Source organism: Panthera pardus, unplaced genomic scaffold (assembly GCF_024362965.1).
Source record: "Panthera pardus isolate Hobbes unplaced genomic scaffold, ASM2436296v1 HiC_scaffold_13, whole genome shotgun sequence".
Lineage (NCBI taxonomy): Eukaryota > Metazoa > Chordata > Mammalia > Carnivora > Felidae > Panthera > Panthera pardus.
In genome coordinates, this window is record NW_026526688.1 from 96,478,097 (window position 1) to 96,496,511 (window position 18,415).

The following is an 18,415-nucleotide window of genomic DNA, read 5'->3' on the forward strand; positions in this document are numbered from 1 at the left end:
TAATAATAATAATAAAACATTAAAAAATACTTTGTGAACTATTTTGAGGCTTGGAATGAAGTCATTCAGGGGAGGAAACTACAACCAATGGGCCAAAATATTTGGTAAAGTCAAAAATATTTACTATCCAGCCCTATACAGAAGAGTCTGCCATCCTGTGAAATAAGTTCCCCCAAAGAGGATATGGGTTTGCTTATGTCAGGTACCTATGATTATTACAGTCTAGAATGGCTTTATATTGTTAGTTTTAACTTTTTTTCAGACTACTAAAATATATTAGGAATTTGAACTGCATATACATAAATGACTACCATCACATGGTTAGTTCTCAGAGCACTTTCCACCCGCCTCCATTCAGAACCAAGATTCAGAATGCAAGTTTTGTTATAGTTTCTTCTCTTTATGCCTCATTTGAGTGGATGTGTTAATTTCTAGTTCATAATCACACTGAAGGTATAGCCTCGTCTCGTATTTTACTTCCTCACTTGGGTTTATCTCCTGTTCCATGTTCATAAGGCTGTGCATTTCAAAACGGAGTTCACTTTACTTAGTACATGCCCTCTGAGGAAATGCCTGTTCTTCAACTGAGCTTCTTTCTCTAGGTTCTCACATTCGGTCTATCTGTGGAATTAGTGAGTATACCTTATTTTTTTGTAAATTTTTTTCAATAATTTTATCTAGGATTTTTAGTTATTTTCCACAGAGGGATCATCTGGGAACCTAGCCATATATATAATCATAAACAGAACACTTGAATCAACATTATTCACTTGTATTCTGCTGTAATAGTAGTTTATATAAGGTGCTGTGGGAAAAGGCAGGAAGTGGAGACCAGGAAAGGATGCTCAAAGAAGCTGATGTCCAAACTTGAAATATGAATAGGAGTTTGTCTAGCAAAGATGATGGGCAAGAGTATATCAAGACTTTGGAGAAACATATGGGAAAGCTTAGAGAAAGGAAGAGTATCTTTGGGAAACAAGTATTTCAGTGTACAGACAGAGGAGCAATAAGGGTGACAGAATGAAAAGAGATACGAAAGAATTCATGAAAAATGAGAGTATAAATGAGGCTTACAGACTAATGTGAGGCAAGAGGGCTATACCCATGCCAATGTTCAGGGATCATTGAGCCAATTACCAGGATAGGAATCATAGAGCAACACAGAGTTTTGATTTTTGGTGGGGAGGAAAAGGAGCTACAGAGGGGAGTTTTGAATCAAGAAGTTAATAAATTCAGTTTTGGGTATGTTGATTTTTCAAGGCCTCTAGGACAAATATGATGAAATGTCCCAGGAAACACCTAGATACATTGTAACCGAAATTCAGAATCAAAATCTAATCTAGACGTAAAAGAGTTGGGATTAAAACAACAGTTATGAATGAAGCCCTGAGTAGAAAGAAAGACTGCCTAGGAAGAGTAGTGAGGGTCTTAAGTCATAAGCCTAGGAATCACTGGCATTTAAGGAACCAAGAGAAGATAAGCATGTAAATCTAACTAAAAAAAAAAAAAAAAAAAAAAAAGTGGCTATAGAAGTAGGAGGAAAAGCAAGAGAATATGGTCTAATGGGAAAGCCAAATGGCTCAAGACCAAGTAAGATCTAGATGGTCTTTTATTCAACAGTTTCAGAAATAAGTCTGTAATAATCTCAGTACCATGGTACTCCATTTTCCTCTGCCTGGTCTCTGTTCTCATGCCTCTATAGTAAAACTTCCTCCAAAAGAAATAGCCTCTAGTCTCCCACTGCTCACTAGGAATCTCTGATTTTTCTAAGAACTCTAACCTTTCATTCTACAAAAATGACTTTTTATCTTCATCACTCTCGACACTTTCACCAGCCCCATAACCTTGACCCATAATTCACTGAGAAAGGTTTGAGAAGGAATTCACTCCCTCATATTTCCACCACCAAATCTACGAGCACCCCCACACTCATGTTCTGCTTCTCTCCAGATAAAGAACAGAGTCACTTTGAAAGGCCAATACCTCTGTATAAATGCTTCTCAACTAAAGGTGATTTTACCCCACAGCTTTTCTAAAGGTACATTTTTCTTTATTGTGGGGATAGGGTGCTACTAGTATCTGAAGGGTAGAGACCAAGGATAATGCTAACCATCCAATGTTGCACCAAAAAAGAATTATGATTCAAAATGTCAATAGGGCTGAGGCTGACAACTCCTGATCCACATGTTCTGAGTCCTAGCCAGTCTCTTACTGAGAACTTAGCCTAGTTTTTCTATTCCCTTTATATTTTCAACTTCCCCTTTCGACTCAACCATTCCCATCACCATCACCATGTAAAATGTTCCAGTATTTTCCATTCTTTAAAAATATACTAACACACACATACACACACACACACACACACACACACAATGATTGCTTATGACCTTTCAGGTACTATTTCTCCAATATTTTATACCAAAGTTCAATACTCATATTATTCTATATAATATTTAATACTCACATACAATTGAATGTATTATACTCATATTTCCACTAGTCATTTCTTCATTCAGATTTTTTCCCAAACTGTTCCACTGAGGTAACTCAGCAAGTTTCTTCTTTCCTGTTTATGAAGAGTCTCATAACTAAATTCAATGGTCAATTATAGTAGTTATCTATTGCACAGATTTTCTGGTCTAAATACCTCCATCCACCCACCCTACTCCCAACAACACCATCATTATAAATTATTGGGAGATTGCATTTTCAATAGTCAGTCATGTTCACTACCATATTCCTAGCTCCCAGCACCATCTGGCACATAGCAGGCACTCAAATATATGTTAATGATTGAATCCTTGGCAAAGAGTTAATTTATTATAAAGCTACCATATTTGAAGTATGTATGTTAAAATAAGAAACTGATGTATTCAAGGGATTATGGCTGGAATTTAAATAATGAGGCAAAACCTGAAATCAGGTATCCTGATTCACCTGTCTCTCCAGCAGGATGTCAATTCAAAACATTAAAAAAAAAAAATTAAGATTTTATTTTTTTTAAGATTTTAAATCTTAATCCCCAGTGTGGGGCTTGACCTCACAACCCCAAGATCAAGAGTCATACAGTCTACCAACTGAGACAGCCAGGCACCCCTCAAAATATTTCTAGAGAGTGACTACAGTTGATTTAGGGCCTCATGTGCATGAGAGGAAAGTGATCTGAGAAAGTCTTTCAGAGTAAGGTATTAGGAAGAAGAATCAAGAGTTTTGCATTTTAAAATACACAAAAGGACTAATCATGTAAATGTCTAACACTGTGGCACCCAGGAATAACTCCACAGACTACACTTTGATGTCATTAATTTCTATGTAAAGCCTGTAGATTCTGCAATCTTTAAATTCCTGGTCTCCCCTCCACTGGTATCAGTCATTAATTATTACTGGTCCCACATAACTATATGGCCTTTTTTCTTTCTCAAACATGCCCAGTCTTTACAGTTTTCAAGTCTTTACAACCCTATGAGGTAGAGAAGAACGATCCCCATCTGAGTTTCACAAAAGTTAGTTTTGGTCCAAAATTGTACTCAGTGAACTTGTACACAAGTTGATTCTTGATCAACAATAGACCTCAGTTTTGCCAGAGAGGTTCTCAACTTGGTGTTCTTTCCTAGTGAGAAAAGGAACAGCTCAATTGGTGGTGAGGAAAAATTTAGATGACTCTCCTCTTGCCAAGTCAGTATGATGTGATTGTCTGCTAGGTGATGATGTGTTATCTCCTAGCAAATTTTACACCATTTCCAGCTATATACAAAGACTTCACCACAGGTGAAGTTCCTCTCACTATCTGCAACAAATACAGAGAAGGGCCCTCCTGCATTCGTAAGGGGAATGTGGCAAAAGACAGTGAAGTAGTCAGCAAAATCAAGAGCGAGCAGCAGCCACTGGGTATGCACAATTCCAGAACATTATCTGGGTCAAGGCAGAAGAGAGAACCCACATTCAGTGAACTCTCTCAACAATGTCTCTGCAGTCCAGATTATTCAGCAACTGGAAATGTTCTCTCTCCAAGGAGAACTCTGGAAATGGACACTTAGACCACCAGTGATAATGTCACATAATACTCCAGGAAGTACTGGACAAAGCTGGCATACTGCACAACAGCAAATGCTATGAACCTAAAAATGAGGTAAGCACTCTGACTGATGTGATTCAGCAGCTTTTGATTTGAAGGTTCTCCCTGAAATGCTGGAAACAAAGGTATGAGCATATTTAGGTTTCCACATAAGCAACTTGGACAGAGAGTACAATGATTAAGGAACTGGTTGTAATGGTTTCTCTCCCTTGTTCTGCAGATTCAAACTAAAGATTTCTAATTAGGGGGAGGTATCATGAGAGATAGTAGACTGGACAATTCCTGAGGCCCATGGGCCCAGAGGCCAGCCAGCAATATGACTAAAAAGAGACACATCTGGGATGGAGGACCTATCTGTATGTCTTCTATTAATAATGCCTTCACCACTGTTCAAGTTTCCACCACTACCCCAAGCAGACCACTGAACGAGAAAATGAGTAGTTAGATGTTAAAAAAAAAAAAAAAAAAAGAAAGAAAGAAAAAAGAAAAAAGACAGGTTCAACCTACCTTGAGTTTTAGCCCAAAGAGCAATAACCCTGCAGTTCTAAGAAGAGAATTATTCCACTTTGGCTTGTCTCTTTTTATCTCACACATCCCTATTCATATTAGCCTGGTTTTAAGTATTGTTATGAAACATGCCATACAGAAGAATGTATTAAACATACATGTGCAACTTCCCAGAAAACATTCATGCAACAACTAGATACACAACACTGTTAATACATTAGAACCCCTGTGTATCCTAGTCCCTCTCCCTAACACAACCCAAATTCTGACTTACATGATTAATCATTCCTGGCTTTTCTTTTAGAATTTTTTTTTAAGTTTATTTATTTATTTTGAGAGAGAGGGAGAGACAGAGAATCCCAAGCAGGCCCCGCAGCATCAGTGCTGAGCCCGATGAAGGGCTCAAACTCACAAACTGCGAGATCATGACCTGAGCTGAAACCAAGAGTCAGATGTTTAACTAACTGAGCCATCCCTTAACCTTTATGGAATCATATTCTATACACAACCTTTCTTCACTTCTTGCACTCAGCTGCTTTCCAGATTCATTGATAAAGATGTTTATAGCTGTAATTTATTTTTACTACTCTATAATTTATGCATTGTTTACTATACCATAATGTCCAGTTAGTTGCTGATAGGTATTTTGGTTATTTCCAATCTGTGAATATTATGAACATTCTGCTGTACTGTCATGTATTATTCCTGATGAACACTTCTAAGCTCCTCTAGAGAAGTGCTGGTGAATATAAACAAAATGGAAACCACAAGTAATTTAAAATTTTCCAGTAGCTACGTTTAAAAGATTTTTAGGGGCATTCACTTTCAAAAATCCCCTCTGTAAAGAGAGCTTTCCTACTATTCTTCCTTTTTAATCTTATATTCTAATAAACTTTTGCCTGCTGCTCACAAAAAAAAATAAAGAAAGAAAAAAAGAAAGAAAGATTTTTAAGGGAAGCCTGGGTGGCTCAGTCAGTTAGGCATCCAACTCTTGATTTCGGCTCAGGTCATGATCTCACAGTCTGTGAGTTCAAGCCCCATGTCAGGCTCTGTGCTGACAGTGTGGAGCCTGCTTGGGATTCTCTCTGTCTGCCTCTCTCTCTGCCTGTACTCGTGCTCTCCCTCCCTCTCTCAAAAAATAAATAAATAAACTTAAAAAAAAAAGATTTTTAAAAGGGTGAAATTTTAGTATCTTACTTAACCAAACATATTATCATTTCAATATGCAATAATTATAAAAATCATTGAGATGCTTTACATTCTTTCCTCTTAAGCCTTCAAAAGCCAATATTGTATATTTAAAGAAAATCTCCTTTTGGACTAGTCACATTTTGAAAACTCAATAACCACATATGATTAATACTTGAACAATGCAACTCAAAAGCATATTCTTAAGTAGAGATGGTAAGCAGTAAGAGATGGTTTTACGTTTTTATTCCTACATATTAATGAGTTTCTTGTTCCAAATACTCCCAAAAATTTGTCCAATGTTGTAACTTTGCTCATATGGGTTTTATGGAACATTTCATTGACGTTTTAATTTGCATCTTCCTGATTAATAATGTTGAACACCTTTTCATTATTTCAATCATTTGGGCTTCATCTTTTGTGAAATGCTTGTTCATGTCGTATGGTCAGTTTTCTACTGAATCTTTTATTGATTTGTACATTTTTTTAAAATTCCATTAAGTAATCTTTACGGCCAACGTGGGGCTTGAACTCACGACCTCAAGATCAAGAGTCACATACTCTACCAACTGAACCAACCAGGCACCCCCTATTATAATACCTATCACATCATGAATGGAAACTATTTTTTCTTAATTTCATGAACTACATAGGCATTCTTTTTGATGTTTAATAAATAATTCTTTGTGGTAAATGTTTTTATTTTGTCCTTTATGATTGTGAATTTTGTGTTCACTTAAGAAACCTGTCCCTACTCTGAGATCATGAAGATCTTTTACTATTATCCCTTAACAGGTCTTTGCTTTTGCCTTTCACTGGAGTAGATCTGAATGACACTAGAAGGCAAAAATCTGTAGTTTCACTTTCTTCTCCACACAATTTTTCCAAGCACCACATACTGAAAATCATGTTTTCAGGACACCTGGGTGGCTCTGTCAGTTAAGTGTCCAACTTCAGCTCAAGTTGTCACGATTTGTGAGATTGAGCCCCGCATCAGGCTCTCTGCTGTCAGCATGAGCCTGCTTCAGATCCTCTGTACCCCTCTCTCTCCGCCCCTCCCCTGTTCGCACTCTCTCTCAAAAAAATAAAAAAGAAACAAAGAAACACACATACATAAAAATCAGATTTTCTCTTTGATCTTTAACCCTACCTGTCATTTACCAACTGTGCATATACACATGCAACTGTTTCAGGACTTCCTATTCCATTCCTATAGTCCTTATCTTTAATTTGTTACAACAAGTTTAGGAATATGAGGAGTTTCTTGTCCCTTACATTTCCATATAAATTTTAGAATCAGTTTATCAAATTCCTTTAAGAAAATCCATTGAAATACTTAATGGTATTTAATTGACTTTTGAATTGACTTCGGGAAAACTACCCACCAGATCTTTCAAACATGAACTCAGTATTTCTCTTCCTACTTATGTCTTCCGTAACACCTTTCAATTATTATAATAATCTTCTTAAAAGTCTGGTTAAAACTTCTACCTTTTAAAAAAACTCTACCTTTTAAAGATCTACCCTATGGTAGGTAGAAGGGTCCCTTAACAACATCCAGATCCCAATCCTTATAAAATGTAATTATGTTAAATAAATGGCAAAAAGGGATTTGCAGGTGTAATTCAGATTTCTATTTAGTGACCTGAAGATAGGGAGTTTTTTCTGGATTATGCAGAGAATTTTCTCCAACCAGACAGAAGAGATGCAGCAGAAGAAAAACTAAGACAGATGAAAAGCAGGGCTCCACAAGCTGTTGCTGATTTGAAGACTGACAGAGCAATCTAACCTAGAATGCAGGTGGTCTAAAGGAGTCAAAAGGCTCCAGGCAGCCAAAAGGGAAATGAAGGACCTCAACTCTACATGCAGCCACAAAGAACTGAATTCTGTAAACAATGCGAATAAACTTGGAAGTGATTCTCACATAAAATCTACAGCTAAGACCTCAGGCAGGAACACCTGGATTTCAGTCTTGTAGAACTGGAGTAGAGAAACCAGCTGACCTCACCTGTACTGCTTATCTACAAAATTATATAATAAATTCACGTTAGTTTAAGCTGCCAAATCTGTGATAATTTTTATGGCAGTCATAGAAAATAGATTCTTCATGATTGTTTTATACTATTAAAAAATAGAATCTTGGAAGTCACTATAGGTAAAAACTTGGGATTGTATCAAACTAAAAAGCTTTTATACAGCAAAGAAAACCATCAACAAAACAAAAAGGCAACCTACTAAATGGGAGAAAATATTTGCAAATGATACAGCTGATAAAGGGTTAATATCCAAACTATATCAACAACTCCTACAATTCAACACCAAAAAACAAACAATATTATTTAAAAATGGACACAAGACCTAAGTAGACATTTTTCCAAAGAAGACATTCAGAAGACCAACAGACACATGGAAAGATGCTCAGCATCACTAATCATCAGGGAAATGAAAGCAAAACCACAATGAAGTATCACCTCACACTGGTGAGAATGTCCAGTACAAAAAGACAAGAAATAACAAGTGTTAGCAAGGATGTGAAGAAAAGTGCACTGTTGGTAAAAATGTAAACTGGCATAGCCAGAAAACAGTATAGTATAGAGGTTCCTCAAAAATTAAAACCAGAAATACTACATGTAGTAGTACATGTAGTATTACTACAAGTAGAAATTCTACTTCTGGGTATTTATCCAAAGGAAAGAAAAACACTAATTCGAAAAGATATAGGTTTACTGCAGCATCATTTATAATAGCCAAGATATGAAAGCAACCCAAGAGTCCATCAACAGATGTATGGATAAAGAAGTAGTATAGATATACGATGGAATATTATTCAACCATGAAAAATAATGAAATCTTTGCCATTTGCAAGAACGTGGCTGGGCTTAGCCATACCTTTGTATTTCCTTTTATAATAATCATGCTTACTTCTTCCTTCTAGCTCTTAACCTTATTTTGGTTGTTTTTCCTTACTGGTCTAAGAAGGATATCCAATGTATTTGATAGATTTGACTGTGAGAATCTCTGTCTTATTCTGATTGCAAGAGATTAGCTTCAACATTTCACCATTCAGAACGTTTGTTTTGTAGGAGGTTTTGCAGAAACCCTTTATGAGGTTGAAGATATTTTATTTCTCTGTTGCAAAAAATACCTCCAGTATGCATGCTGACTTATCAAATGTATTTTTTGCATTTATTAAGGTGATCACAATCTTTCTCTATCTAACCTGTTCACGAGAATTGCAGTGACTAATTTCTCAACTTCACAAGGTGATTTACAATTAATTTGCACTATTGAAATAAAAATCTGGTTATTCTTTTTTTAAAAACAATGAATTTGATTGGACAAAAGTTTAAAATATTTATACCCAGATAACTTGTAATGCTTGATTCTCATTCATATTCTCTTGAATTTCTCATTCATGTTCTCTCCAGGTATTGCTATCAAGGTTATGCTCTTCTAATAAAGTGTAGTATTTCTTTTTTCTCCATTCATTCAACAAATATTTGAGTACTATTAGCTCTATTCACTAGAAATACTTGTGCACTGTTGGAATTATTCCAATTTCAGAAAACCTTGCTAATAAAGCCAAGTTTTCAGATTTATAAAAATCGTTTACATTGGGGCGCCTAGGTGGCTGAGTCAGTTAAATGTCCTGACTCTCGACTTCAGCTCAGGTTGTGACTCTCACGATCTGTGAGTTCAAGCCCCACATCTAGCTCTGCACTGAAAAGACGGAGGCTGCTTGGGATTCTCTGTCCCCCTCTGTTTCTGCCCCTCCCCCTTCTCAAAACAAATAAACTTAAAAAAAAAAGTTTATATCAATTTTCTTTTCCAGTAAGTTTTGGTAAGTTACATATTTTTGTAGAAAATTTTCCCTTATTTGACCATAATCAGTAATTATAACCCCATTTTCACTGCAGTGAAAATAAGTACATTTTCCTCCTCTTTGTCTTCATAAATTTTAATCTTTTCAAAGAATTAAGTGTTGGTATGATGAATTCTCTAGTGTTAGATCTAATTATTATTTACTTCCATATACTTTTATGGGGACTTATTTTGTTAATTCTTTTGTTAACTTTTACCTTTTTGAAAGCTATAGCAGATTCTATTATTGTTCAAAGCCTGCATTTTCTAGATTAGGGGATTATGCATATTCACCTTTCATGCCTTTTGAGAATATACATTCCAGCCCCATAAGCTTAGCCACATTATTTAGCCAATCAAATGTGAGGAAATTACATAAAGAACATCTAAGCAGCAACTTAAAATACATTTGTACACTTTAGCTCAGCCCATTATGTGAATGAATAAGCAAGTGCTATATGGTGGCTACTCTTTCAGCATGAATCCCCAAAATGAGAAGAGACACACACAGCAGCAGCAATAGCCGACCCATAGCCAATGCCAAGCAATGTGAGAAGTTTTTATTTAAGCCTTTGAGGTTTAAGGGAAATGTTTTATACAGCAAAGATAATACAGGTGATCGGCTTATTAATTTCAAGCATTTTTCCAAATATTTGCATTTAAGCTTTTCTCATCCGGTGCACCTCTTAAATCCAGTTAATAATCCATTTATATTTTCTAATTTCCACTATGATTTCTTCTTCAACTGGTGAGTTATTTAACATGTATCTTTGCTCTGAAACATACAGGGTTTTATTACTTTACTTTTTAAGTTTTAAACACTAACTTAATTCCACCAATAGTGTTTTATGTAATATTAATGCTTTGAAATTCACTTTATATACCACTGAAGGTCAAAGTACTACAGATAAGCACAGAGAGATCTTGCACTCTGCAGAGGTTTGGTAGAGAATTGTTTCTCAAATTACTCTCATTTTTTATTGCTTGGTTATTCCTTACTTAAGAGACAAACTGACTTTGGATTTGTCCCATCAATTGTTTCATATATTTGAAAACTTGATATTAAATACATTAAATTTTAAAATATACTTTTCTGATAGATTCTTCACTTTTAATCATTACAAAAGGACACTCTTTAGCACTAGTAATGTTTTGTTTTCAAGTCTACTTTGTAAATCTATTCTGCTATCAATATATATACAAAAGCTTTTTTGCGTTACTTTTTATTTAGGAGGTAGCTGGGCTTTCTAATTTTCATTTTTAATTAGAATTTTAAAAAAACATAAAACTCACCATCTTAACCATCTTTAAGTTTACAGTTCTGTACTGTTGAATATATTCACTGTTGTGCAACGGATAACCAAGCTTTTTTCATTTAGTAAAACTAAAACTCCATACCCATTAACAATTCCCCATTTCATCTCTGCTGACAGCTCAGAGCCTGGAGCCTGCTTCAGATTCTGTGTCTCCCTCTCTCTCTGCCACTCCCCCACTCATGTTCTGTCTCTCAAAAAATGTCAAAAAAAACAATTCCCCATTTCTCCCTCCCCCATAGCAACTGCCACTCTGTTTCTATGAATTTGGCTTCCTTACTACTTCATTTGTAAATGGAATCATCCAGTGTATCTTTGTGGCTTATTTCATTTAGCATGTCCTCAAAGACCATCCATGTTGTATTACGTGATAGTTTTCCTTCCTTTCTAAAGGGTGAATAATATTCCATTATATGTATACACCACATTTTATTTATCTATTAATCTGATGATGGACATTTAATTGGCTTGCTTTTTGGCTATCATGAATACTACTGCTAAATACATGGCTGTGCAAATATCCTTTTAGTTTTTTGAGTAACTGCCATACTGTTTTCATAGCAGCTATATCATTTTATGTTCCCACCAACAATGCACAAGGGTTCTAATTTCTCTACATCCTCTCCAACAACTGTTATTTCCTAGGTTTTACTTTTTATTTTGAAAGTAGCCATTCTAACGAGTGAGGTGATATTTCATTGTGATTTAGATTTTCATTTCTCTAAGAATAGTGACGCTGCACATATTTTCATGTGTTCACTGGACATTTGTATATTATTGGAGAAACAGCTTTTCAAATCCTTTGCCCATTTTTTAAACTGAGTCTTTTATTGAGTTGTTGTGATTTCTTTATATATTCAGAAATATTAACCCCTCATCAGATTATATGCAAATATTTCTCCTATTCTGCAGCTGACCTTTTCATTCTGATAAGTTAATACACATAAGTTTTTGATTTTTATGAATTCCAATCTGTTTATTACATATGCTTTTAGTGTCATAGCTAAGAAATGATTGCCAAATCAAATATGAAGCTTCAACCTGTTTTGTTCTAGTTTTATACCTTAGGTTTAAGTCTTTAATCTTTAAAATTTTTTTACATATGATGTTAAGAGAAGGTTCCAACTTTACTCTTTTGCATGTGGATGACCAGTTTCCCCAACACCATTTGTTGAAATTGTCTTCTCCCATTTAGTGATCTTGGCACACATACTGAAAATCACTTGGTCATATAGTCAACTCAAGGATTTATTTCTGTGCTCTATTCAGCTTCATTTAATCTTGGTCTGTATGCTCATACCACACAGTTTTGATTACTATAGTTCTGTAATTAGGAAATGTGATATTTTTCTTTTCTTTCCTTTTTGGAAATGCGGTATTTCTAACTCCATGGTTTTTAAAACTTGTTTTTTGGCTCTCCATGGTCCCATAAGATTCCATATCAATTTTAGTACTAGTTTTCCTAATTCTGCAAAAGATGCCATTGGGCTCTTGACAAGGATTGCACTGAACCTGTAGATCACTTTGGGTAGCACTTTTTAAAAAAACTTTATTAAAGATATAATCCACATATGGTACAATCTACCCCAGCATATGAATCGATTGGCTTTTAGTATACACAAATTTTGCAACCATAATCAAAATCAAATTACAACATTTTCATCACTCCAAAAAAAAAAAAAAAAAAAAAACAACAACAAACAAACACAGGACCCATTAGCAATCACTCTCAATCTCCTCCCAAGGAAATATTTCCACCCAACCTAAGCCCCACAACCACCAATATAATTTCTGTCTGTTCTGGACATTTCACACAAACATACAAACAGAATCTTACAATATGTGGTACATAGCATAATGTTTTCATGTTTCAGGATGTATTCATTTCTTCCTACTGCTAAATACTACTCCATTATATGGTTATACCACTTTTTGTTTATGCATTCATCAGGTGATGATTGTTTGGGTTCTTTCCACTTTCATAATGCTGCAATTAACATTTGTGCATGTTTTTGTGTGGACATATGTTGTCACTTCTTTTGTGTACCTACCTAGGAGAGGAATTCCTAGATCATAAGACAAATCTATGTTTAACCTTTTGAGAACTGCCACAATGCTTTCCAAAAACAGTTGGACCATTTTACACTCTTTTTCTAAATTTAAATTCAAGTTAGTTAACATATAGTCTTGGTTTCAGGAGTTAAAACTCAGTGGTTCATCTCTTACGTATGATAGCCAGTGTTCATCGAAACAAGTGCCCTCCTTAATGCCCATCACCTGTTTAGCCCATTCCCCAACCCACCTCCACTCCAGTAACCCTGTTTGTTCTCTGTATTTAAGAGTCTCTTATGGTTTGCCTCCCTGTTTTTATCTTATTTTTGCTTCCCTTCCCCTATGTTCATCTGTTGTGTTTCTTAAATTCCACATATGAGTGAAGTCATATATTTGTCTTTCTCTGACTGACTGACTTCACTTAGCATAACACCGTCAACTATTTTACAGTCTAACCAGTAGTCTACGAGGATTTTGATTTCTCCCCCCATCATCACCAACTGTGCATGTATCTTTTTTATTATAGTTATCCTAGTAGGTACAAGGTGGTGTCTCATAGTGATTTTGATTCATTTCCCTGGTGGTTAATGATGTCAACCAACCTTCCATGGGCTCATTAGCCATTTGTGTATCTTCTTTGGAAAAGAAGTCTATTCAGATTATTTGCTCATTTAATAATAATTGGATTGTATTTTTATTATTGAGTTATAAGAGTTCTCTATTACAAATATAAGTCCTTTATTAAAAATATTATTTGTAAACATCTTCTAACTTGCTTTTTTAGTGTTTTTACAGCAGTTTGATTCATGGCAAAATTATGTGAAAAAGTACAGACTCTCCCCCTCTTACCATTCTGCATGTTACAATCTGTGTTACATCTGTTACAATCAGTGGGCTTACACTGACACATCATAATCACCTAAAGTCCATAGTTTACATAAGTTTCATGCTGGTATGTACATCCCACAGGTTTTGATACATGTATAATTAGATGTACTCACCATTATACTATCATACAGAAAATTTTAACTGCCCTAAAAAACCTCTCTGTTCTGCCTATTCATTTATTCCCTTCCCATACCCTAGCAATCACTGATCTTCCTTCTATCTTCATAGTTTTCCTTTTCCAGAATGTCAAATATTTAGAATCATGCAGTAAATATGTAGCCTTTTCAGATTGGATTCATTTAGTAATTTGCATTTAAGATTCCTCCACTGCATTAGAGACTGTTAAAAACTGAGAACAAACTGAGGGTTGATGGGGGGTGGGAGGGAGGGCAGGGTGGGTGATGGGTATTGAGGAGGGCACCTTTTGGGATGAGCACTGGGTGTTGTATGGAAACCAATTTGACAGTAAATTTCATATATTAAAAAAATAAAAATAAAAAAAAAATAAAAAAATAAGATTCCTCCACTGATCGCTTATTTCTTTTTAGCACTACATAATATTCCATTGTCTGGATATATGAGTTTATCCATTCACCTACTGAAAGGCATCTTGGTTGCTTCCAAGTTTTGGCAATTATGAATAAAATTACTGTAAAGATTTTTATTTTTTTTTAAGTTTTTTCATATGCAGATTTTTTTTAAAGTAAACTCTACCCTCAACATGGGGCTCGAACTCACAACCCCAAGATCAAGAGGAACATGCTTGGGGCACCTCAGTGGCTCAGCCTGTAAAGCATCTGACTTCGGCTCAGGTCATGATCTCATGGTTCCTGAGTTCAAGCCCCATGTTGGGCTCTGTGCTGACAGCTCAGAGCCTGGAGCCCACTTCAGATTGTGTGTCACCCTCTGTCTGCCGCCCACTCCCCGCCCCCCCTCCCCCCACCACATGCACTCTTTCTCTGGCTCTGTCTCAAACATTAAAAAAATAAATAAAATAAATAAATAAATAAATGAGGAACATGCTCTACTGACTGAGCCAACCAGCCCACCCCACATATGCAAAGTTTTCAGCTCCTTTGGGGTTAAGTACCAAGGAAGGTAATTACTAGATAGTATGGCAAGAGTAGTTTTGGTTTTTGGTTTTATAAACTTTATTAATTTATTTTGAGACAGAGAGCACAAGCAGGGGAAGGGCAGAGAGAAAGGTGTAGAGAGAGAATGTGTAAGAAAAGTTTTGTAAGAAACAAACTGTCTTCCAAAGTGGCTGTACAACTTTGCATTCCCAACAGGAGTGAAAATTCCTGTTGCTCTATATCCTCATCAGCATTGGATGCTTTCAGCTATATTTTGGCCATTCTAACATGTGTGTAGTGGTGTCTCACTGTCTAAATTTGCACTTCCCTAATTATATGATATAGAGTATCTTTTCATGTGCTTATTCACCATCAATATAACTTTCTTTGGTGAGCTCATTGGCCTGTTTTTTTAATCTGGTTGTTTTCACACTGTTGAAGATTTAAGATTTTTTTTTTTTTTTTTTTTTTGGTATATTTTGGATACAGTCCATTATGTGCCTAGAAAAACTCTGACTTAATTTCTTCCTTTGTGGATCAAGCTTTTGGAGTTGTATCTAAAAAGTCATCAGCCAACTGAAGATCATCTACATTTTCTCTCTTTTATCTTCCAGTTGTTTTATAGTTTTGTGTTTTACATGTAGGTCTGATCCACTTTGAGTTACTTTTTGTGAAAAAATACAAGGTCTGTGTCTAGATTCACTTTTTTTCACATGGATGTAAAGTTGTTCCATCACCACTTGTTGAAAAGACTATATTTTCTCCATTGTATTGCCTTTATTCCTTTGTCAAAGATCAGTTTTATTACATTACTGCAAGTCTATTTCTGGGTTCTCTATTGTGTTCCATTGATCTATTTGTCTATTCTTTTACCAATACCATACTGTCTTGATCACTGTAGCTTTATAGTAACTCTTGAAGTTAGGCAGTATCAGTTCTCTGACTCTTCTTCAATACTGTATTGGCAATTCTGGTCTTTTATCTCTCCACATAAATTTTAGAATCAGTTAATCAATCAATATCCACAAAATAAATTCCTGAAATCTTGATTGGGACTGCACTGAATCTACAGATCAAGTTGGGGAAAACTAATAATATTGAGTCTTCCTGTCTCATTTAGTAGTTCTTTAATTTCTTTCATCAGAGTTATCATATTCCTCATATAGATCTTGTACCTATTTTATTAGCTTTATACCTCATTATTTTATTTTGGGGAGGAGGTGCTAATGTAAATGGTATTGTTGGTTTTTTTTTTTCTTTCCCTATCATTTTCTTCATGGTGTACTATGAAGTACAAAATTTAAAGTTATGATACCCAATTTTCTTTTGTTTCTTATGCTATTGGTATAAGAAACCACTGTCAAATACAAAGTCAAAGATTTTATGTTTTCTTGCAATAGTTGTATCATTTTTACTCTTATATTTAAATGTTTAAATCAAATGAATTAATTTTTGTACATGGTGAGTTAGGGTGGCATCTAATTTACTCTTTTACATATGGATATCCACTTGTCTCAAGACCACTTATTAAGAAGACTATTCTTTCCCTATTTGAATAAATAGTTTAGGCACTTCTGCCAGAAGTCAGTTGAATATAGACACAGGGTTTATTTCTGGGCTTTCAATTCTCTTCCACTGACCTGTATGTCTATGCTTATCCTAGTAAGAACACTGTCTTAATGTAAGGACTGTGTATGAATTCTTCAACTTTGTTCTTTTTTAAGATTGTTTTGGCTATTTGGGGTCCCTTGAATTTCAATATAATTTTAGATCATCTCATCAATTTCTGCAAAATAGCCAGTTAGGATACTGATATGGTTTACACTGCATCTACAGATTGATTTTTTTTTTTATTAGTACTTTACGGTGTATATTGTTCCAATCTTTTCAACTTTTTTGCTCTCTTATCTTTTTGATGTCACATGTAAATAACACAACCGATTTTATTTATATATACTCTGACAATATTTATTGGTTTTTTTTCTCTAAATATTTGGGTTTAAATCTACCTTATTGTTGTGCTGGAAGCCCCTACTTATTCCACATTTCCCTTTCTCCTAGCTTCATGGTTATTCCCTCTAATTTTATGTTTTAATAAAAATAGTTTGAAGGGTATCCTTCAAACTGCAACATGAAAACATTAAAGTACCCTTAAATAGTATTTATTGCTCTCTCCAAGTTTGGGTTAATGTTATAGTAAATCTGTAAGACACTGTTTTATACAGTTAATATTTAGATTTATCACCTATCTCTTGCTTTGCTCTACAGTCCTTTCTATATATCTGGCATCTGAAATCATTATGCTACCTTTACAATTTCACTTGGTGAGGCTTTCTGAATTACAATTTCTCTCATATTTTACCCTTTTACTTGAAAGACATTTTGCAAGACATACAATCATAGGTTGATAGTTATTTTCCCTTGGTATATTAACACCATCATTCCACTGTGTACTGCATTCAACTGTTAATTGTTGGAAAGTCAGCTGTCAGCTGACCAAGTCACTCTTCTTCCTTTATATGTAATCTGCCTTTCCCCCCCTGGCTGCTCTACTCTGGTACCTCTCCTCAATTCAGAAAAAGCGTTAGTTATCACCTCGTAAAATACTGACTTTGCCCCATTTTCTCTCACCTTTCCTTCTGAAATTCTGATTAAATGTCATTTTAGACCATTTCTATCACTCTGTATTCCACATTTCTTCCTTTTTTAAAACTTTTCAGAAAAAGCTAAAAAAAAAGGAAAGAAATAAAAAGCTATATAATAAAATCCAGTAGATGGTAAATTCTACAAAACTTGATTTGAAATGTAGTAAGTAATAGCAAAGACTCTCTAGAGTAACATTACATACCCTTTCATATACTCTATTTCTCTGCCTCTCTGTGCTGATCTCTGAAATTTCTTGTAAAGCTGGCTTCCAATTCACTGACCCTCTAATTGTATCTAATCTGCTGTTAATCCCTTCAATTGAGTTCTTGATTTCAACTTTAACTGTTTTTACTTGAAGTTCTAGGAACTTTATTGTTTAGAATTTCTTCTTCCCCACCCATATTTTTATTTCTTTAAACACAGTAAACATAGTTACTCCATATTCTGTTTAATAATTCGAATATCTAAGGGGCGCCTGGGTGGCTCAGTCAGTTAAGCATTCGACTTCAGCTCAGCTCATGATCTCATGGTTCATGTGTTCGAGCCCCAACATCGGGCTCTGTGCTGACAGCACTGAGACTGGAGCCTGCTTCAGATTCTGTGTCTCCCTCTCTCTCTGCCCCTCCCCTGCTTGAGCTCTGTGTATCTCTAGCTCAAAAATAAACATTAAAAAAAAAATAAAAAATAAAAAAAATTCCAATATCTAAATTATTTCAGGGTATGGTTTTGCTGTTACTTTAGCTCATTCTTACATGTGGTACCACATTTCCATGTCTGATTATTAACTTTGTGAGCTGCTCACTTTCCTTTTA

General features: G+C 35.1%; 1 protein-coding gene across 12 annotated transcripts in view; it reads right to left on the minus strand.

Annotated features, from left to right (window-relative positions):
• Window positions 1–18,415, minus strand: part of LARP1B (La ribonucleoprotein 1B) — a 127,852-nt gene that overhangs the window by 61,645 nt on the left and 47,792 nt on the right. Inside the window, exon 12 of one of the 12 annotated variants that reach the window (XM_019419360.2) lies at window positions 15,393–17,683. The exons of the other annotated variants lie outside the window; for them this stretch is intronic. Within the exon in view, the coding sequence (XP_019274905.2) occupies window positions 17,621–17,683 (63 nt within the window). The 3' untranslated portion in view covers window positions 15,393–17,620. Of the gene's footprint in view, window positions 1–15,392; window positions 17,684–18,415 lie in introns of those variants that run through there. 12 annotated transcript variants of the gene reach the window in all.